This window comes from Stegodyphus dumicola, chromosome 4 (genome assembly GCF_044657685.1).
Source record: "Stegodyphus dumicola isolate Sdum_Otavi_A_Nest chromosome 4, ASM4465768v1".
NCBI classification, from domain to species: Eukaryota; Metazoa; Arthropoda; class Arachnida; order Araneae; family Eresidae; genus Stegodyphus; species Stegodyphus dumicola.
This window is the reverse complement of record NC_140771.1, coordinates 247,272,134-247,296,754: the sequence shown is the minus strand read 5'-3', so window position 1 is coordinate 247,296,754 and position 24,621 is coordinate 247,272,134. Positions and strand designations below refer to the sequence as shown.

The window sequence follows — 24,621 nt, the reverse complement described above, 5'->3', positions numbered from 1 at the left end:
CTGTTTCTCAGATTAGTTTTCAGCACTATCATATTAAAAATTAGAACACATCAAGTAAGCTGTGCAAGAACTGCATTAAACATATAACAGTCAATGTACACTTAATTAGCTCTAATTTTTGATTGTATAATAACCCATATAAACTATCTTAAATGTTAAAGTTTGGCGAATTTCATTCCATTTTAATTTAAACATGTACCTGAAAACAGAGACAGCATAAAGGATTATTTAGAGAACCTATACAAATTTCTTATCATTCAAAAATATTAAAAAATAATGGACTGAATAAAGTAAAGACAAAAATTTCAATGTCAATGTTTTTAATGTCAAATATTTTTATAAAAAATTATGCATAATGTAACATGCAGAATTTTCATGAATGGCAACAACTGAAAGTTCTAAAAATATTCATTTTTATATGTAAAAGGAATATTTGTCTCATCAGTTATGTACAAAATAATGTTAGGCATGTCATGGCGATTTCCATTTCACTGCACCTCCAATACCAAAAAAGTTTTTTTTCACAATATGACGAATACACTGTAGGATGACATTTCTTTCATGCCTTATGTCATCAGCCAAAAGCTGGAGAGAAAAAAAAAGCTTCATTCAGAAATGCAAATACAGTAAGTAAAAAAATAAAAATAACATTAAAATGTAACATGATATTATACCAAGTCCCACTGATCATCTTTAAAATGTAAATCAAATTATTTTTTAAATATTATTTGAAACCTAATAATCCTCTTCGTCAAAATAACATATAAATCAGTTCTTTTTAAGATATGATTTCCTGACTTATTCATAACTTAATAAATAATTAATATGCTATTTTATGGACTAACTAAATTTTATTACAAAAATTATAACAAACCTTTTCTAGAAGAGTGCTTTTACGCACAGGAACAGCTGGTGGATCTATCTTTTTGTTATTTTTCTCAAAACGTTTAGGATTTATATTTCCCTCCCCTTTATCAATATGCCTCTGATCTGTATCACCTGAAAGCAGAAAACAGCTGTGAAAATGAAAAGAGGAATTTGAAAAATAGCAATGAGTAGGTACACAACCTATTTTTTAAGATGTGCTAAGAATTTTATTTAAGATTAACCAATTCCACCAAAAAAAGGCCACTTGAAAGCATACATTTTAAATTTAATAAACCAAAAAATTATTCATTAGTGATATTAAATAATAACTGCAGCTCAGAAAACTACAAGAAAGATATTTATCTGATGGAACACACACATGAATGAAGATGTGAATAACTAAAACTAATACTTCAAAATTAAATCAAAAGCATCACGATAAATTTAACATTCAGTTTGCCTTCCTTTAACACTTGAATTTGAACAGATGTTCATGGAGTGTCATTCCATGAGCATCTAATCCACAATTAATCACAGTTCTACAGTACAAAGTCTGAGATCCAGATCCATCGGAATTTTGGCGATTTAAGATATTAGATCTCTGTTTAAATCTAATTAGATGACTGACATGTAGAAATTATAAATTAAAAAGGGGAATAAATATGAAATATTGCCTTGAGAATCGGGGGGGGGGGGAGCACCGCTTTATATTTACTAGTTTGCTTTATTAAACTTTCTCTCAACTTTCTTTTTTTGAAGTTGCTTTGTTTTTTATGGTAATGCTCTCTCTTTAATTCTACAAGTACACATAATTTCATTCATGTTTAGAAGGAAAAAGTAACATTAATCAACGTATTTTCACGAATATAGTTATATCAAATGGTTAGCCTAGACGACTGGTTACTATTTTTTTTTTTTTTTATTTTACTGTAAATGACAAATAAGGCACTGCAGTTCATTTAATTTATGAAAAACAAAGCTTATCATTCTAGAATAAGAACACAACCATTTCTTGTTGAGCTAAAGGGTTCCATTCTTCAGGGTTGCCACTCAAACGGGAGAATGAAATTCCCTGACTTTTCCAGGTTTTCCAGGTATGTTTCGAGAAAATTCCAGTCTAAAAGCGTAATGTACGTTGGCTGTGCTAAGAGGTAAATTAATTATGGTACTTGTACTGTGTAGCAAATTCACTTAATTATTCAATAAATCCCAGAGGACATTTATTCTTAATTATTCTTGGTACACTTTGTTTGATAATTTTGTTTACTTTTCCGCTTAAAAAACTTAATAAAATTTAAGATATATACATTGGATAACAACTGTACGTTTTATTTAATTATTACTCATGATCATCCCCAGTTCAACACGAGGCTAATCCGGTTCTTATAAATCACAACGCAATGCTAAAAGTTAGGTTAGATTTTAGGTAAATTTAATTTGTGTGAGGTGTCTTCTTAAAAGGCACCTTAACACTTGAAAACACAAATATAACTATAATAGGAGTTGTTTTCTCCACTGAAGATTGAGATCAGAATCTGCCCAATCTGGAATAAAATAAGGCTTTTTTTGCAGACATTCTGCAGCTAAACGAAAGAAAGATATCTATTTAATGATATTTTTTTTACTAAATTGAGGTATTTTATATTTATTTCGTAGCATACATAAGGAAAAAATATGTGCATTAAATTTCGTGATGTCATCATACTACCAGAATTAATTTCAGGATTATGCCAGAGAAAATTTCCTGAAATTTGGAAATATTATTTACTAATGATAAATAAATTTAGAGGGAAGAAGCAACATTAAATGATATGAATAACATAAAAATAAAGATAATTACTTAAAAATTTAATTAGAATAATCAATGATATTTTAGCGAATATAGTTATATTACATGGTTATCCTAGATGATTGATTACTATTTTTTTATTTTACTGGAAAATGACAAGGTATTTATTAAAAAGAAAAGAAAAGAAAAAAAAAAAAGATTTTGCGGTAAAATCCTAGTATACGATATGGCCTTCGCATGATTTTGAAAATTGTCGCCTAGAACAAAATGACCCGTTTACTGCTCATCATCATGTCGCCAAATCCCGCTGTACCATACATGGAGATTATTCTCACCAAAGAACGTCTATGTAAAAAGCGGAGGGAAAATTTGCCAAGGGATTTGACGACGGAACGGAGAGAATTTCCTTCTCTGCGAAGTGTACAGGAAATTGAGAAACACGTGTTAAGATGAAACGTTCTTTGACAAAAAAGAAAACTACGAAAATCCGTTTTTAAATTACTGCGAAAAATCTAAGAAGAAACGTTTTATCAAAGAACGTTTTTTCTTGGATTTTTCGCAATAATTTAAAAAATGGATTTTCGTAGATCCCCCCCCTCAAAATAACTAATCCATGAATTAACTTACTTGCACCAAAAAATATTTTCTTTTCCTTTAGAGTTTAAAGACATTTTAAACGATATTCATTTTATGAACTCTTGATAACGTGACCTTCGAACTTCGACACCGGTTTGGCGACAGATATATCGCGCATGCACAGCTGTTTCCCGCTATGATGGAACCGAGCCACGTCTGTTGCAGAGAGGTTTTCCTTCTTTATAATACATATTTTTTTAATTCTAACCTTCATGGTACCGTATACTAGGATTAAACCCATTTTGTTTTATACGAGAACAGGTACTTTCTTTAGTTCATGCACTGCACATGCGATTTTCGAGGTTACTGGAAACCAAAAGTTGCGGGAAACTTGCTTTGCCTTTCTAAAAAGACAATCAATTTGGAGCTGCGAAAACTGGCTCTATGCCAGCTGCCCAAATGACACTCACGTGATACACAATTCACAAAAAAAGTGATCTCTTCCGACGTCGGCGCAAAACTCGCCTTTTTTAGTGGGACCGTTGTATGAAGTTCCCTGATTTTTCCCTGAATTTTTTGGTCAATTTCCGAATTCCCTGACTTTTTTCGGCTTTCCCGGTTTTCCAGGTAGCGTGGCAACCCTGTATTTATTTAGTAGCATACGTAAGCAAAAAAATATGTGCACTAAATTTCATGATGGTATGTCATCATATTGCTGGAATTAGTTTTAGGATTATGCCAGAGAAAATTTCCTGAAATTTGTATTATTTACTAATAATAAAAAAATTTAGAAGGAAGAAGTAACATTAAATGATATGAATAACATTAAATTAAAGCTAATTACTTAAAAATCAAATTATAATAATCAATGTATTTTCACGAATATAGTTATATCAAATAGTTAGCCTAGACGACTGGTTACTATTTTTTTTTTATTTTACTGCAAAATGACAAATAAGGCACTGCAGTTCATTTAATTTATAAAAAACAGAGCTTTTCATTCTAGAATAAGAACACAACCATATAAAGCACTTTTTGGCTACAAACCTAAAGTATAATTTCTTCACCTTTGGAATAAGAAACCAAACATTTAGTTTTGCTCACTAAAATGGTATATAATTTTATGTACAAATCATATGTCATAAATATTAAATAAAAAGTGACAAAGCCAATATGAAACATACTCAAATATGACTAGCATCATAACATCATTTTTATAATTAGTTCTCACCTTTAGCAGCACGTCTAGAACATGGTACCTCTGCACTTGGATAGTCAACAGAATTTGAACTTTCAATTGAAGATTTAATAATTGGGATAACTGTGGGTGGTTCGTCATCAGAATCTAAGTCAAATGAAAAATAAATTAAATAACGACACATAAAATGAATAAAAATTCAGTCCTTACAGAAAATAAACTTAATTACCTTTATTTTATTTTTTAAATTTCAGTTAATTAACTACTAGGTCTTCTGGCTTTGCAGTATTTTGGAACAATACAAATGAAATGAATTAGTGCAAAGCATTCATCCATGTGTCATTTGCCGTCTAGAACACGGAATCCCAGCAGAAGAATCAGCCAGCCCAAATCGATGAAAATAAGCCCGTGGGCAATTCTATCCTGTCAAAAGTCTGAATTTTGTGATAATAACATACTTGGGTGAATTCAGAATATATATGAAATCGCACTAAAAATATCCCAATCCTTCCACTACATGGTTGCAATAATTCTGCATGACAAATCTGCTTGTAAGTTAAATTTGTCAAAAGCTTTAAAGAATGGAGGCAGATGCTCTTATGTTTTGGCATAACCATGACTCCCTTTTCAGTAAAGAAGTCAGCTTTTTCATTACTATCAATTTTGCAACGGGAAGGAACTCGTCAAAGAGCCATTCTTCACTGGAAGTGCCTTAAAATTTCTCGACCTCCTAAAGCATATACCTGAACAATCTTGATTTAGACATAAGACATGGAAAGTAGGGGTTGGATAAAAGAAAATTGTTGCTTTTATGACAGCAGTATGCTGCAATTTTAAATTGTTAGAGAGCTACAGATGTAAGTTGCCATCAAATGAGTGCTGTTATTTCCAACATGAAAGTAAAAGCTAAGAAGAGTTCATAAGAAAATTTCAATCAATTGTATTTTTTTCAATTCCACCTAACAGGAATTAAAGATATTTTTTACTAAAACGGACCTAATATTATTTTAAACAATGGTCAGAACTTTAGAATTAAATGATAGGTCTGATATTACATGCAGGAATTTTTTTTTACATGAAATTAATGAATACACGTTTTACATGCTGGTGACAATCAGTAAAGAACAAAAATTATACGACACAGTGGAAATTATTTTGATTATTAGGTATTTCTAATTTTTACGCTATCAAATGCACTTTCCTCAAAAAGGTACTTTATACCCAATGCTGATTTCTTTAAATGTCTGTAACCTAAGTTTATATTATCATAATAAGGAACACTTCTACTTGATATATTCAGATTGTAATCATCATCTCTTTGCACATAATATACAAACTTTCTATAAAAAGCAAACGTGCAGTGGTGTCTGATACTGTTGTTGGCTGAGTCATCTGTACAATATATTCACAATTCCCAACCAGACTTTATTCTTTTTGCTTGAAAATTTAAAAAATATACCTAGAGATATCTCAATGAAATCATCTGCAGCTTCAAATACATATAAAACTTCTATTAATGATTTACAGCAAAAACATCAAGTTAACCCAGTTTCATAATTACAGAATTCATATCTAATTTGTTATAATAATACTGAATAAAAGAGCAACGTGGATAAAAAATACATTAAACACGCAGAGCAAAATTTATGCAATAAAACAGAACAATGAATAATTAAGAAATAAATTCAACTTTCTGGAAGATTTTTGGGAAACTGTGTTTCTGTACCTGGATTGTCCACTGAATTCGAGTTTCCAGTCACAGTAGTTTTCAGAATTGGAAGCACAGTGGGTGGTTCATCATCCGATTCTAAAGCAGAATGCAGAAAATAAAAATCATTTTGTAAATCCCATGAACATATAAACAAGATTTATAAGAATGTGATTTTATGCAAGTAATATAACTATATTTTTGTTCAGTAACTTAGTATGCAAATATATTTGGTAATGCAGGAATACTTTTGTGAATTTCCAAGCTTTTAAACTACTGCTATGTCTTATTGACTGTCACTGGCAGCAATAAAGAACTCGTATAATTTTTTTTATGCATAAAAACCAGTACTTTTTTTTAAAAAAATCAGTTTTAAGTTCAAGACTGAAGATCTTCATAAAGAATAAATTTTTACATTTTCTTTGCATCAGGAAGTAGAAGATAAGAATCTAATAGCATTGAATTTATAGTGCAGGAATTATTTAATTATTCTAAAAATGTATATTTTATACTTGAAGTTTAATCATTATTATTTTTATTTAAAGGAAATAATTATTAATTCCTGTTCAAGCTCTTTTTTTTTAATACCAAACAACTGTTTTACTCAAAATATAAATATTTACCTATATTAATAGCTTCGATATGGCATGGTGATTTTATATTCTCGCTGACATGAAGATCATCAGAACCTACACGAATAATCAGAATTCAGAAGTTATGAATAAATTTTCATTAATCATACTTTTATTAAAGCTTGAAATATTAAAAAAACACATGTGGTTATGTAAACCTTTTGAAATACTGCAAATAAAACCTCTTATTATAGATTAAGTCACATAATTAATTTTAATAACACATTTAAAGAAATCAAATGAAAATTTTGGTACAAGGGGGGGGGAAGGAAGAATTATCTGAAGTAAGCTAAAATTTAAATATACACATATCCTTTTGCAGGTTTGTCTTAGACCTGAAATAAAGATCGCATACATATAATATCAGAAGTTGATGATTTTTACAAATTAAATCAAAATGTTAGATGCACTTTTGATGTATTTATAGTAAAATATAAAATGCATTCTCATTATATAATGTACTCAATAATTTTAATAAACACCAATAAATTAAAAACTATTTAATAACAGATAACAGATAAATGATATTAACAATGTAAAACTGCTGAAAAATTATATTATTCCCGCCTATAAATTGCTCAAAAACTGAAAGAATTATTCTAGTTTAGATGGTGACTATATATTTATAAGTTGCAAAGATTTAAATGCCATAAAATAATATAAAATTATATTTGTTATTAACTATAGCTAGATCACAAGCACCATGACAGTTTTATAACTTTTTCACTAATTATTCTTATATCTTTCATTAATTATTGTGCAATATTGATAGAAAAATATTTAAAAAAAAGTGAATCATACATAACAACAAATCTAAAATGTGCATTACACTGATCACAAATAAACTGGATGATACAATATAGTTCAAGACTGATGAGAGGAAAGAATGAAATAATGATCACTAGTTGGAAAGAGAACAAGAAAAGGAATAACTAAATTTTTCAAAGAAAAGGAAATCAAAGAACTCTGCAGTGCCCTCACCGGTATTTGAACTCCGGACCTCCCGAACACACATTGGAAAGTACGAAGAAAATATATCATAAAGTAATATATGAATCTGATTTAATTAAAAAGAGATTTTTGAAGACTGCATAGCAACATTTTTTTTTTTTTTTTTTTTTTTTTTTTTTAAAAACTGGAACACAGGAAAAAGGTCTGAAAGGTATTCTCATTATCTGCGCCAATCTAAAGAAGTATAGCGATAACAGATGAGATCACATGATAGTACATGAGTCAAGTAAATGACAGAAGCAGTCACACAAAACAAAATATTGCACAAAAATGCTCAGTTCAATATTTTGTATTCTTTTCAGTTATTCATTCTTAATTTAAAAGAAAAGGTATTTGAATATTATAAAATCTTCCCCCTCTCTCTATATATAAATAGATAATCTTAAAACCTTAAAACGTCATAAAACAATTTCTTCTGCAATTCCTTAATGAGATTCTGCTAACTACAACAGATTTCCTAGGACTTTATTTTCCATACAATTCATTATGAATGCATTAAAAAAATGATGTTATATCTCTACAAAGAAAAAATTATATTTCTGAAGGTTCTTAATTATGACAAGCTTTCTACTTTCACTTTCAACTCAAGTTTGCTATTTTAAAAGAAATAATTCTTTGTTGCAAGCATGTTTATTGAGTTATATCCCCTCACAAACACTGCTTATCAAATTTAAGAAAGACATGGAATTAAAATGATACTGCCACAAAACATCGATAAAAATCAGATGTTAATGTGATCCTCATTTTTTAATTATCAAGAGCACTATTACATTATCAAATGAGTGTAAACTAAAGGGTAATAAAACGTTTTCAGCAAACTGTGCACAATAAATTATTCAAACAATGTAAACCAAAACTAAACTTTACAAGCAGTAAATTAAATACCACATGTTACATAACAACAACATAGAATGAACTATCCATAATTATGTCCGCTATTCATAAGTCACAAAATAACATTGAAATATTTGAAAAACTAACCAAAAAAAGGGAAAGAAAACTTACAAGTGTCTTAAAGCATTGTGACTTCAGCAGGCAAGCTAAAATCCTTGGCTTCCATTTGAATCACAGAATGCTAAGATTTGCTCACTGCTATGTTTACCTGAAGTGCAGCATTGCACTGTAATATTAACTCAATGGGACTTTATTAGCCATGAACTTAAATATTATATGTCATAAATAGGGCATGGATTTTGAAAAAATACTACTTTCTCACAATTCAACATAATTAAATAAGTATCTATTTTTATATTAGAAGTTTTGAACTTCTACATGTCTATTTATAAACATTTCAAAATAATTTTCTGGGTTTATAAAAGTAACTTTTGAACAAATTTTTCCCTCTTATACAGAAGCTATACTACAGCTACATTTACACACTGTTAGGAAATTAAACTGAACTGTAGAAAAACTCCCTACTCAAATGCAGAAAATAACCATTCGTATATCTGAAAATACATAATATATATATATATTAGTGTGTAAGTACACCTTGCACAAAAAAATAAGAGGGGGGCGGTTTTACATCTCCTGTCTGACTCTGCTGATTGATGAAATTTAATTTGAGTTTTTCATGTCTCGAAAACATGACTTAGGATAAATATTAGATTTATATATAGCATTGTTCTAACATAGGTGTTCTGACATAAAACTGAACTTTTTATGCAATGACATACCTATTTTTTCCCCATACTTCGATTCTACAATTCAAATTATACAAAAGTGCCAAGTTTTATAAAATTTGACCAATCAGTTTTTAAAAGATTAGCTTTCAAAATTTTAGCTCTTCAGTGCAAATTGAATTTGGTATATGTTTATTAATATCTTTTTCTTTTTAATTAAACTTACTAGATTCCTTCTTTTACAATTCAAAATTTAAGTTCAATATAAAAAAATTTGCAGATACTTTCTGATTTGCTTTTTAACTTGTATTTTTTAGCACTGTTTTAATAGTTAGCTAGGATCAGCAATACTCCAGTCATCTATGGTACTACAAAGTGGCTTATCTAGTTTCTATCTGTACCTGTCAATCTATGAGTACAGGTATGGGTACAATATTAGATTAAAATGTAGTTCCATTATTCCCTGAATTAGCACAGTCACAATTTAATCTTGAAAGATTGGGAATCTTTTCACCATTTCCATGACTAGCAATCAACAGGTCTTTTTATAAGCTACTAACCACATTTCTAAAATAGTAATTATAAAAAAGAAAAATTTATAATGATTTTAATGAGTAGAATATTTTTTTATAGACTACAATAATTTCATAAAAACCTTGATTTAAAAAAACAGTAAAAAAAAACTATTCTTAAGAGCTGCATTTACAGCTTTTAAATTGCTTGGTTCATTAATCAATAGCATACAGATTAAACTGAAAAGTTACATATCTTATGCTTTTCCAAGTGGCAACATACTGTCATCTGGAAGGTAAAATTAAAAGCAAAATGTATTACTTTTGCTGAATGGCAACATAGTAAAAATCGAGTAAAAATGTTTTACTTCCAACTGTGTTGTCACTGTTGGCTTTTAAATGAATAAGTCTGTTATTAAAAAATTCATTAAATTCATAAAAATATGAAATAAATCAAAAAAAAATTTAAAATCTGGACTTCAAGGGGTACTTGTCTGGGAGGCTCTAGACATTGCTGTTCTTCAACTATGCACGGAACCTACATACACATAGATACTTATTTGAATTATTTTGTGTACCTTATCATCAGCATATCAGTAAGTAAAGTGTTAAGTTTGTGAATATTATTCCTTTAGCTTGCTATCCCCTCAATATTTAACTTTCTGTTTGTTTCAAACAAAATTCCACTAGTACAGAAACTTCCCAATTAAAACATTTGATCATTCCATTGAATACTTTCCAAGCAGCAGCTTTTTGAAACATTAATTTTAATTGGAAATGCCTTATATATATATATATATATATATATATATATATTTATAAATTTCAATATCTATAAAAAACATATTTATTAAGAAAAAAATCTGTATAATAGAAAATTATTAATTTTTTAACAGGCAATTTTAATATAAATCACTTGTAATATTTAAAATAAATATTCACGACTGTTTTAGCTTACTGAAGTAACCTTTTGAAGGTTTTTAACTTATCAAAATCCAAACCCTATTCGAATATTGTGGTTCAAACTAAGTAGCATAACATCGAAGACAGGAAAAAAAAAAAAAAAAAAAAAATTCCCACATGCATTTACAAGAACATGGGTTACAAATTATTAAAAAAATCTGATGTGTAGACCACACGACTTTCTTGTATGGAATATTAAATTATACGCAGTTTTTCTTGCATTTCATTTAAACTTACTGGATTGAATTAAATCTACTTCGCCGACAGCGCATAAACCACAATAGAATAAATGCATTCTTTAAAGTTCCCTCAGTATTTGTTTACCATAGTGACACTCTGGCGCTAGGTTCACTTAACAGTATTATATTTCGTTCATATTATAATTCAGAATGCACAAAATTGATATCATTTGAAGAATTATCTAATCGTTGACACGTTCAAATACTGTAATATATTTAGAACGATGTATAAAAGAAATTAAGCAAACAAAACAAAAAAGAAACAGTTTTTCACAGACGGTTTAGTATTTCTCATTCAATTAATTGACTTCTCACTTCGCGACAAGACAAAAATACATAAAAACTGAAAAAATACCTGTATTAAAAATTATGAAGTAAATCTTAAACACTTAGTTCCTCGAAAAAATTCCAGAAAGGATTAAGCATGATTTAATTCGCAATAATAAATGAAGGCGTTATCTTTGTTCTTGCGAAGCTAAGCTTCTCTAGATTGGCAACAAGTCCACTATCCCGCTGTTTCAAATATAAACAAGCAATGGCTGCCATCAAAAAAGTTATTAGGCTTAGTGGCACTTAAACAACTTTAAAATTCTTGATAATTCTAAAAATATTGCATACAGATTTACTAAAGGCATAAAAACCTTAACCGGAAGATACAAACAACATAATTCAATCATTTTTTAAAGCAAAAAATGTACAATTTACAAACATATAAGAGTAAAGAAACTGAGGTCTCTGAGCCGGGTAACAGAGTGAATATATATATATTTAAATATGTTTATATATGTTTGGTGCAGCCGACTGAAACCAAAATATGATTTCAGTGCATATCTACATGTTTTAGCAGTCCTATATACAAAATTTCACTGTTCTGAGGCTATTCGTTTTTGAATTATACGAGATACGTACGTACGTACGTACATACATTCGTACAGATGCCATGAAAAATTCTCTTCAGAATTCATTTTAAAGCAGTTATATATATATATATATATATATTGGAGGAAAAGAGTACTTTATTCTGTCCTTACGTCACACAAAAACATTGTTAAATTGCATTCGATAGCGGTCAAAATGGATATTTTCGTTGAAATATGCTGCCTGAAACTTTTCGCGATTACAATACTTCCTTTTTACTTCGTACAAGGAAGTAAAAAGGCAAGGGACAGACTTAATGTGCCTGAATGATTTACTCTAATTTACAGTATTATGATATTATACCCAATGGTTAGAAATTATACTACAACTCAGTGTTTCCCTATCATTTCATATCTAAAGCAAATCACTATTTTGTCAGAATTGTTTTAGAAACTTAACAATAGTATCAGAGACTGGACATGAAATCCTACTCACGTATGAATGGGTATTATGTAAAATACTGTATGTCATTCTATAAAATTTATTTGTACATTAGATTAGATTTACTCTTAGCTCATAATGTTGATGCAATGCACATTCTTAAATTGGAATATGGTACTTGCGTGTTATTGCAACCATCCAAGTTGAAATCCTCAAATTTTCTGAATGTGCCAAACTTTGGCATACACGCCCACATTCTTAAGTCAATTAATGTTACTATTTCCGTGTGCATTCTTTTCGATGTAGTCCAAGTATCATATATTTTTTGCCTTAACTTTAAAATATGGACTTGTGGAATTTGCCAGGAATGGAAGAAACTCCAGTAAAATTCCTGCAATAATACAGAATTCTGCTGGAAAATTTCTAAAGGGAACTTCAAGAAGATGCATTTAGTAAATAATTGCTGTTACTGAGTCTCTACAATTCTCTGATTTTTTTTTAAGGTTAAACATATAACTGTATACTACGGGAGAATTATGATGCAAAAACAAATTGCAGAAAGATTTGAAGAACAATATTTTAATATATTACATAATTCTTATTTAATTATTAAAATTTATATTTCAAACTGCTAAATTACATTTTCTTTGAATGTGTTCGTAACATTTGCCAACTTACAATAAATATTGATAGTTTAGGAATCTTTAGAAAAAGTTGCGAAAACAACTACTTGTACCCAAATAACCAATCACTTTTACCTTTTCATCTGTAAAAATTTAGCCAAATTGAGCTAAAGTGGTTGTGCTAATACCTACATACCTTAATTTAATATCACAAAAGGGATATTAATGAGCAATGCAAATATAAATACTTCATTTCAAAATTTCAATAAATTACTTTCAGGAAACTTTTTGAAAGATAAAATGCCATGATTTAAAATTTAATCTCTATTAATTGAGTTTTTAATTATCTAATGTTCCACCATACTAATAATGATCAAACTATAACATACAATTTTTGAGATGTGGTTGGCATTGTATCAGCATTTAATAATATTGAAAATTTGAAACATTCTTAACATTTTAAACTAGGGATAGTGAACCTCCACATAACTATTCTCTTGCAACCTTTATTTCAGATACCAAAGAACCTTAATCCATTAAAAAAATATTGATTTTGTTAGCTGCAATTTCAATGAGGATTGACTTTTTTTTTCAACTTATAACTTTTAGTTTCTAACAGATTCTTGATAAAAATACATTTTGTACTGATAAAGTTCTGATGTACTTCTAACCAACGCACGGCTATAAAACTCGTTAAAATTACACTCTAGAAGTAAATATAGATGTAATAAAAAGAAAATGTGCATTCCAAACCATATCAGTATATATTTTTAAGTTGAGCAATCACATTTTGAAATTTACATCTCTTTTATCCTTTCAAAAGGCAGTTTTGTATTGATTACCTAAATGCATAACAGATAAAACAATTACTAAGAACCTTAAAATATTTTCTAAATAAATAAATAAACTATTTGTAATTTCTTTCTTTCTTTTTAATTTCGTACTCAACAACTGCAAGTTGGCATAAACTTGCATTTTTGCAGCTTGAAACATGCAATAAAAAATTGACAAACCCTGTGTGGACACACCTAAAAATTTCCTTCTGTACGCACAGAAAAATTGAATGAAAAAGGATTTATAGGTTACTCTGAACCTTCTTTATTTATAGTAGATGGCAGCTCAACACAAACCAGTCCATACATTTTAGCCATGTTTAGTTTTTTAAGGCCCTCATTTTACAAAGAAATCTTCCAATATTTTTTAGGGTATAAAAGGAATTGTTTGAAAAGAAATTTCTATGTTATTTTTTTGGCTGTGTGCTAATCTCCTTATTCTATATTAGTTTTAAATTTTTACCTTGAAATCGTGCCTATAATCAAACGACGAACCCTAGTTGTGACCAGACTGGGCTCACCGATCATCTAGGACAACTGAGAGTCTGTACTTTTTGTTTCTCTGCATCTCATCAGTCAGTTCATTGACAACAATGCTCGTTTCAGCACTCTTTTCGAAGCTTTATTCAATCAGTGTGCCATTTTGGGCACACCCACAGTGGGTTTATAATGGGTTACCTAAAACAGACTTGATATCTTGGTGCATATTTGGTATGCTTCTTATTTTGGCCTGATGCAATTTTTGCATTTCTTCGTGCATAGAAAATGGCATTTGCTACCCTGATGTTAAAATAAAACTTGCTATTACATAGATAATGAGAGAGTAATTTATGGCCTTAATTAAGTAATTTTAAACCTTAATGCAGCAAAAGTTTTACATACGTTATACATTTGCCGACTGCAGACTTGCAAAGCATGAATTTGAGCATATGTGTTTTCGAAATTGTCTCCACTTAATTTACTCAGTGCAGAATCCAATTTCAATTATATATGCAGTTTGCTGCAGAATGTTGGCTGAATTGTGATAGTCATTTTAATGGGTGGTTCAAAAATTCATTCATTTAAGAAGATAAAAGTTGCTTAAAACAACATTTGAAGCACAACTTTTGAAGTTTATCTAGTTCTCAATAATGCTCTAGGACACAGTGCTGAAGCCCTCGCAACATTACATTGAGATTTTATTCCTTCCACCGAACACCATTTCTTTAATTCATCCAATGGTACCAAATCCTAAAAACATTCTGAGCCTATTATGTCAGGCATGTTTCCTTCTCTGTAAATAAACCATTGGAAGAAGAACTCCATGGCACACTAATGGTATATTGCAAGCAATTCAACAAAATCCACTGCACTGAAATGAATAAACATGCATGGGAACAAATGAATCCATCAGCAATGTACGCTTGCTGGCATTAGCTCTGGCCAGAAATGGTCAACAGCTTTAAAAAATTTCAAATGACTGAAAATGAAGCCATATTGGATGGTCTTACAACAGAAGCAGACGGTGAAATCAACGCTGAAGACTAAGAGCCTTTAACATACAAGAAATTAAACCAACTGTTAAAAAAGGCACAGGAAGAGTCAGATTTTGAAATGGAGATAACCCAAATAAAGGAAGAAGATGATACTTTATGAGAGGTCTTCTTCACGTGAAACATTTAATAAGTTACATTGGATATTGTCCCAAGCAAAAAATTAACAGTTATTTATTTATTTTTTTAATGAATCATGTACCTACTTATTAAGCATTAACAGAAATTCCTTTAAAACAAAAATTTATTTCATTTTCCTTTTTTAATTGCAATATTCTTTAGGTTTTTATAAATTATACATGGTTTTGTAATCTGAACTATATCTAACGCGCCCATTTTTTTTACAGAAAGTTAATTTTGCACAATGGGATTTTGCCGTAGATGCAATGCGTTAATGACATAACCCCAGCCTTCAACAAGAGTTTACTGCATTCAGTTTAAGCATTTGGAATTAGCATTCCGAAGAACTTAATGAAAGTGTATATTAGCATGTACTAAATAACTGCATGACTGAATCTCAAAAAATATTTTATAGTTATATTATTTATCCAGTAAAACTCACCATTTCAGATTAATGAGCATTTTAAAGAGGTGAATATTTGAGCATGAAAAACTCATAATATTCTCACATTTCTATATATTTTATTAGTATGAAAACATGGTTTACAAATGACACACAGCAAACAAGTAAATATATAAAATATGAATTGAGGTAAAAGCATTTTCGATAAATATAAATGCCAAATTATCTTACCGTTATTACTGCCACCATTCAACTGACATAATGAATCTGATTCCTTTACTTCATTATTTAAATTTGATAAAGGTAGAGATACTTTATTAACGGGTGGCACTTCACAAGATTCAGATTTATCGTTCAAGAATTCCTTATCTACACATGATAATTTTTCAACTTCACTGACACTTTCAGATTGAAGATCTAAACTATCTACATTCAGATTACAAAGGCCTGAAGCATTTGGTACCACACTATTAGCATTTACACTTGACATTCCTAAAAACTTTGGAAGAGATATATGAGAATCTGAGTCAGAATCAGTATCAGAAACAGTAATCATGGCTTTGGATGCAACAGGTTGTGAAAATTTCTCATTTCTTCTCTGATGGGTCTTGGATCGATGAAATCGGTTTCCACGATTACGCACATTCTTATTTTTTATGTCGGCGGGATCAAATTTTCTTCGCTTGAACTTTCTAGGCAAAAAGAATTCAATTACTAAATTATTAAGCTAAACAAATAAATCATTAAAATATATATAACATGATCACCTTTTGTATATATATAAGCAAGTTCTACAGAATATATTAATTTCATGCCAAGATTGTAAGGGTACTTTTATATAAATTCATACCATTTGGCTCTTTTTTACTTTCAAGCATTTAATTGGTGGCAGGTATCATCAGTTTGGTTCGGATTACTTTCCTTATGATAATTTTCTCCATAACTACCACTCATACAATTATGTTTTTCATCTAATCATGTAAAAAATACTGCAATGAATTTCGCATGTCGGGATTTAGAAAAGAAAAAAAGGAACAAGTGGCTAACCTGGTTCTTTAAAAATGATATTCTTTGCAATGAAAGACTGCATTTAAATAATTACCTAAAGAAATTAAAATATCACTTGAAGCCAAAATAGCAATGTCATTGTTCCTGAAGAAAAAAAATGTGTCCAAACACAAATGCGGCTTGTTGAATAAAACACTTCTTACTTTTCTGCCAATTCAGGATTTAACATCTACCGAGTTTTGCAAATCAAAACTTTAAATAAATCACAATTTACTTTTTCTGGAATAATTTCATGACAGATAAATGTAACAATTTCTTTTTATCTTGCTGTAAGATTCAAATCGACAGACACTACAAAACTGCGGAAATTGATGACAGCTTATAATGGGGAAAAAGGGGGCGAAGTCATGTTTTCTTCCCACAACAGCTTTTTCGATGATTTTGACATGAAATTAGAGAATGTTTTCTTGTTGCTACTAACAGCTCATTGTGTTTTGTCTAGAACTAAGCAAAAAGCATAGCTGCCAACCTTGAAATACAAAAGTGAGAATTTTCAGGATGGTTTTGTGCTGTGGCAAAATTTCAAAAGAGCCTTAAATTGACTCAAATTAGCTTTATAACGCATAAACCAGATTATTCAATTATGTATAATATGATTTTGATGTAAAATACATTAATATTTAATTAAAAATTTTGTATGGGGGCTGATACAATATTGTACCTTTTCTATACTTTTAGACTGATAAAGATGAAAATAGGGTAGGAAAGCTTTAGTTTATCAAGGTACTTTTAAACATAATGAAAATTACATAATTAATGTGCATACAATCGTGTGGATAAACTAGTAATGCACAATATATAAGTGTGAAACAAAATTAAATGTAAATATTTACTCATTAAACATTGATTGAATCTTCATATAAAGTTCTACAAATATCTACAACAGATTAAGAGAATTCAGTCAAAATAAAATTAAATTATACAAATTATTCTGAAAATCAAATAAATATTACATAAAAACATAGCAAAGACAAATTTTGCCTTATACAGAAGGGTTGGATGTGAAACTGTAAAGTCACAATCAAATCTTAAGTTGATGAATTCGGTGCCATGACAAGAGATCCCAAATACTACATTAGATGGGGAATACCTCACATAAGGTAAAAGTCGGAGAAGAGTCGAATCCAAGTACAAAACACAAGTTCCAAATAACATTTAAAGGAAAAATTTTCTGAAGTTGGTTATTGCATTCATAATGTCGAGAGGACGTCAGGCCTTGAGACCCAGTTAAAAACCTAAAAGCCAAAGCTAGCAATTTTTACTTGGAATATCTAACAGATTTCAATACTTCGTTTGCTCAATGAAAATCTATTAAGTTTCTTTAGATTGCAGTTTTAATAGTAACTTACCCAAAATCTTTAGTCTCCAACACTTCACCACGAGCTTCTTTTTCAGCCTGCTCTGCTTTCCGTTTCTTTATATTTTCAGCTGTTGGAAAACGCCTAAGTATATACATATATTTTAAGTATTTATATCCTATATTAATGGAAAACATACACAAATGTATATTTTCAAAACAAATTTTTTCCTTATAAAAATGCAATAAAATTTTATATTATCCATCCAAAGCTTTTTCAAAAACCTTTTTTTAAGACAATCAATCACATAATTCATATAATGTCGATACTGTACTACAGGGTGTTTATAAAGTCCCAGACCCATTATGATGTTTAATAACTCTTAAAATAATAAAGATAGAATAACTCAAAAAGTTTCATGACCCTTGTCAATGAATTTCCATGTGTGCCCCCTTTTGTCGCACGGAGAATATCAAGTCGACATTCAATTTCACGCCAGGTACCGGCAAGCATGTCGGCATCCACAGAGGCTATTACGGTTGTAATTCTGGCTTTTAGGTCATCAATGTTCGACACACTCCTCCTGTAAACGTTGTCCTTTACAAATCCTCAAAGGAAAAAGTCCAGTGGCATTATATCAGGTGATCTGGGTGGCCAAGGAATTGGACCTCCTTGCCCAATCCATCTTCCTATAAAATGCTCATTCAAAGAACTACGAACGATGGTACCCCAAACAGTGCACTATCTTGTTGCAAAAAGACATGTGGCTGAAGCTCTTCTAGTTGTGGAAATACGAAGTTTTCCAACATGTCTAAGTATACGACTGATGAGACCATCTTTTCTGTAAAAAAGAAAGGCCCAATGGACTCGGTCGTGCATTAATCCACACCACACATTAGCCTTTGGGAAATCCCTTTGCGCCTCACGGTATTCATGGGGGTTTTCAGATCCCCATATGCGCACATTATGGTGATTAATAATGCCAGAAAGATGAAGCAATTAATAAGCAGACGATATTTAGAAAAGTACAGATATTTAGACTGGAAAATGAAATTATCTGAAATTAACCACATGTGCAGACGATATTTACAAAAGTAAAGATATTCAAACCTGAAAAGGAAAATATATAAGTTATTCCATCAACAAATGCCATAAGTTTGTTTATATCTTCATTATTCTATGAGTTATTAAACATCAAAATAGGTCCGAGACTTTATAAACACCATGTATATTGCAAAATACACATCAGCAAAGTACCAATATACTTTATTACTCCTCTATTTGCAAATGATTAGAACTTAAAACATAATATCTAGTTTTTATTTACTAAAATGTATTATTTTATAGCAAAATAACCATTTCACCATTATTCTAACAACATGATGTCTTGTGGAAAATGCTATGTGATGCTACTACATCAGTTATCTGTTCTTATAATAGTTTGCCACACGATAAAACATCAAATGCCTGGTTACTATTTCATTTAATATTTTCAGCATTTTAATTTCATATTATAAAACCCATAAAATTCCTAATACCCTTCTTTTTAAATTTCCAATTTGACTTTTGAAGTACATTTATTGACATCACAAACTTTTCGAATGGTTACGCTGTTCATGAACAAATATTTTTAGAACAGAATATTCCAAACTGGAATAGAACAAAGTTTTCTTGGACTAGTCAGAAATAAAAAGACTCCAAGAAGATGGAAATAGACACTATTTACCTATCTTTATTTTCCGTAAGATTTACTTTTTATGATTACAATACCTTCTGATGTAATGATGGCATCAATGAAAATAATGCATCTATTCTTTAGATGCACATAAATTTATGCTTATACACATGACTCGCATATTTATGGAGGTTAATTCCTTATAACATCTCGACACATATATCTAGTTGTAACAAAAGTTTTCTACCAAAAAAAATGTTCTTAATAAAGTTAGGGGGGATTGAAAGTAGTACTTTTAGAGCAAGTAATAATCACCAACCAAATCTATTGTTTTCTGCCAACGTTTTGGTAATTTTTCAAAGCCTTTGGGCCCAGAAATTTGGTCGACCGAGAGTGCAAAAAAAGATCAACCTCATTTCAGATGTTCTGTGCAGAACAGAAGATAACACCAGCAAGACATAGCTGTAGATGTGATAAAAGGTAGAAGAGCAATATTGGGTCTCTATGGTAGGTGTGGCAAAAGATCCCATCCATCTGTACAGAGCCCAGTCGGTGAATGCAGACGCATGTGGTCTTGCAATAGCTGGATGGAACATTATCTTTTTTGTGTCGGAATTCAGTTCAAGAATTTTCCTTTATAGCAGCATCAACACGGACTAGCATCTCACTGTACATTTTACAGTCTCAAGTTTTATCTTTTTCCGGATAATCTTTATGAATAGATAATACCATGGCAATCCCACCAGATACAAAGCGTGATCATTTTGTTAATAAAATTGCAATTTGAGATGCTGCCCATGGGCTCAGATCAACCTCCTTTTCAAATCGTGTTGTCGAAGTAAATCCACTTTTCATCACAAGTGATGATCCGGTCCAAAATTTTGTCTCTTGCATTGACATTCGAGCAGATTAGTGCAGGCTGGAACATGCCTGCTCGAGTCAGCTCATGTGACACTCAGCGATTGTATATGTACATTAAGTTTATGGGTTGCATAGGACAACTAATGGACATGGCACTAACGTCTAACTCCTTAGCAATCTCTTGAGTAGTTGCATACTAATTGCCTTCCACTAGTAATCGCATGCGGGCTTGATAAACATCAGTAGGCCAGCCAGGGGCGCTCCGCTTCTTGAATGTCATACTCCTTGTTTTTGAACTTTTGGTACCAACAATCTGATACAACATTAGTACCTAAAGCTATACACATGATTTGGTGACATTCTGTAGCTGACTTTTTGCAACAGAACTGGAAGTAAATGATGGTAACGTGATAGTGCGTTTTCAGATACCTTGTACTGTATGATAACGATATATATTTTTACAAATTTCACAACGCAGTGTTCTAAAGCATGTTTCTCTTTTCAAATGCCAAAAATTGTTTGATAAAATATTATGAAACATGCCAATGCAGATGGTTTGCGCAGACGATATTTGCAGTGTATGTGTGGGGAGGACTTTCGTTAAAACCCGATATTTATCAAATAATGTATTGAAGATTTTTTCAGAATGGTGACAGTCAATCAAATAACATACGGTCACAAGAAAACAGAATGGGGGAAAAAAAAGTTACTTTAATTTCCACCTAAGATAAAAATTGTATTAAACCTCAAAATTTTACATAAAAGTCAACACAGAATGCATTCGAAGGATAGATTTTATTTTCACTAATAAACTACAAATAAGTTCAGTCTAGTCTAATATAAAGATAAACAATTCCTTGTAGGTAGGCTGAATTCAGTTATTAGCCTTAAATTTCAAGGTGGGGGAGAAGGGAAGAATAAGATATCTTGGCTCATGTGTCATACACTGTAAACAATAAAGTTCGCTAATTTCTTTTCTCAAACATTACTTGTTTAACCTTTGTGACAAAAACATACAGTAGAAGCAGCTTAATTTAATGTGATTGAAGTTAATGTTCCATTCAGATAATGTTAATCATTTGTCTGAGTCCTGCTCGTTAGTGCAGTAGGTACTGTTTAATGTGATAACATTTGTTCATGGCTATTTTGATAACATTATTCGAATGATGTTATGAAGCCATAAGAGAAATATCCTTCAAAATATTGAATTCAACTAAATTAATATAACTCATATTTGTAGAGCATCCCTTATTTCGGCATTTATAGGACTTATTTCATCATTTTGTTCTTCATAAAGTTTAACACACAGTGTACTTGGATTTGTTTCAGAAAATGACTGGCAAATATCTTCTGTCACTAATGCTGCAACTTCAATTTTTCAGGTATTTTGTAGACATTTTGGCGTGACATAGAAAGATTACTTACAATTTTATTTAGTTACTAGCTAATTTTGATTTGATCTTCTTAAAACTTGAAAAACAGGTTAACTCACAGATGGTTACATTAAATTAAAATCAAGCTACTTAGATCCCTTACTTGGCTACAAGTCTCTCTCATTCAGCAATTTCTGTGCACTATTTTGACCTAATTAGGACACTTGATCTTTTATTTCAGTTCAAAAAATTCATTCTGCAATATTTTAATAATATAAACCGAATTATTGATCTAAAAAGCAACATATTTTCCATGTTCTTGTATGCTAATGGCTGACACTCTACAATTTGATAACAACATCCAAATGATAATATCAACCATGATCATATTAAAAGGCACCGATATGAAACGATGGAAAATCTATCACTTACTGTCATCAGTTAAGTGATGATCAGCAACTCCGTTAATAATATGATTAAACTATTATAGAATTTTTTTTTAATTAAAGACATCAAATGAAAGATCAATTCAGCAAATAATGTCAAATTAGATTCTGATAAGTGCCAAGTGAAAGAGAAATACTACCAAGTGAGGGATTAAGTCGCCAAACAGCTTAGTTTCAACTTAACTCAACAATTTAAAATTAGGCAATAAAAGAAACCTTAGTCTGACACATCATTTTTAAATAACTATCAATTCTGGTGTCTGCAGAACTTTTCTTTTTCCTTGAAACTTCTTAAGGGATATCTTTCTTCAGGACCTGAAGTGTTGAAAAGTCTTTTTTCTTCTGGAGCTGCTATATATATATATATAAATTGCACATTATACAACATACTTCCCTGAAATATCTATGCAAGTCAAATCCTATGTTGCTGATAGCCTTGTGCATTCTACCTACTATTTACAGAACCTCAGCTGCACAAACAAACTAATGACATTGCTAATTATAGCACCTTTACATCTTTTTAATGCTTCAAATACTCTTTGAGGATGTCCAGTTTTCAGTACATGCATTAATAACGAGCATACATGCACATTTTGTTTTTCCTTTTCAGTGTCACATTTTGTATTGTACGAGAGTTAGAACTTTAATAGTGGCAAAACAGCTGAAAAAAATGCTACGCAACAAAACCAAAGAATATCGCGTATACCACACGTGAACTACATACCTACCTTACCTCTCAGCAAAAAGACTCGTCCTGCCTACGTCACGCGCATGCGGAGTGACGCGAAAAATGGATCCTTGTATTAGCTCGCGGTCTAAAGTAAGTGTTGTCAGGATGTTTTCAAAACAAGAACTACGATGTTGGATAAAAACTGAATGTGCCAGAGGTCGTACGGCATGACAGTGTCATCAAGGGCTTCAAGAGGCTTGCGGGGAATCTGCATTGCCTTACAGAACCGTAGCAAGATGGGTGAAAGCATTCAATGAAGGACGCCAAAACGTGGCAGACATGCTGCGGCTAGGTCGTCCGAGTGTCAGCGATGCAGACGTGCAAGCTGTTGCCACACTAATAAACAGTGATCGCCGCCAAACGATTCGTCAGCTAGCCGGACAAACAGGATTAGCGCATACGAATGTGCTGTACATTCTGAAGGAACGCCTGTCTATGAGAAAAATTGCTTCACGATGGGTTCTACATCAATTGACGGAAATGCAGAAATGGCTACGATACGATGCTGCCCGAACCCACCTGGAGCGCTATGAGCGCGAAGGAGATGCTTTTTTACGCTGTATCATTCATTACGCTGGATGAGACTTGGGCCCGATCGGACCAGCCAGAACTGAAACGCCAATCAAACGAATGGCGTCATCACGGGTTACCACAACGTTCGAAATTTTGTCAGAACCCTAGCAATGTGAAAGTTATGGTGATTCTCGTGTACGACTGTGATGGTGTCATCCTAACGCATACCGTTCCCCCACTAAAGACCGTAACTGCGCAGTATTACTGCTCATTTTTGGAGCACAATCTCCAATCAGCTTTGAGAAAAAAACGGCGACACTTTCTGCAGAACGCTCCTCTCATTTTGCATGACAATGCTCGGCCGCATGCAGCGCAAGCTATGACTGATTTGTTCAAGTGATGGGGCTGGGAAGTGCTTTGCCATCCACCATACTCCCCAGATCTAAGACTTAATTCCTAAGATGAAGGAACCACTTCGTGGCACTCGCTTCCAAACTGTTCCTGAGATTCTTACGGCAGTAGACCAGTCCATTCGAACTATCAACAAAACAGGCGCTGCTAGAGGTATTCTGCGACTTCCACATCATTGGAAACGGGTTGTACACAATGCTGGCGACTATATTGAAGGACTGTAAAACATGGTGACATGAATCACTTTTGTATTCCATGTAAATAAGTAGTTGCCACTATTAAAGTTCCAACCCTCATATAAAATAACTACATTAAAATA

The 24,621-nt window shown here is 31.2% G+C and overlaps 1 protein-coding gene across 1 annotated transcript in view; it reads right to left on the bottom strand.

Moving 5' to 3' along the window:
• Window positions 1–303: 303 nt before the first annotated feature.
• Nufip (nuclear FMR1 interacting protein 1) overlaps window positions 304–24,621 on the bottom strand; it is a 49,420-nt gene continuing 25,102 nt past the window's right edge. The window contains exons 5-11 of the mRNA XM_035353885.2: window positions 18,345–18,437; window positions 16,159–16,619; window positions 6,762–6,827; window positions 6,157–6,237; window positions 4,464–4,577; window positions 875–999; window positions 304–585 (exon numbers count right to left, since the gene is read on the bottom strand). Of these exons, the coding sequence (XP_035209776.1) occupies window positions 472–585; window positions 875–999; window positions 4,464–4,577; window positions 6,157–6,237; window positions 6,762–6,827; window positions 16,159–16,619; window positions 18,345–18,437 (1,054 nt within the window). The 3' untranslated portion in view covers window positions 304–471. The remainder of the gene's footprint in view (window positions 586–874; window positions 1,000–4,463; window positions 4,578–6,156; window positions 6,238–6,761; window positions 6,828–16,158; window positions 16,620–18,344; window positions 18,438–24,621) is intronic.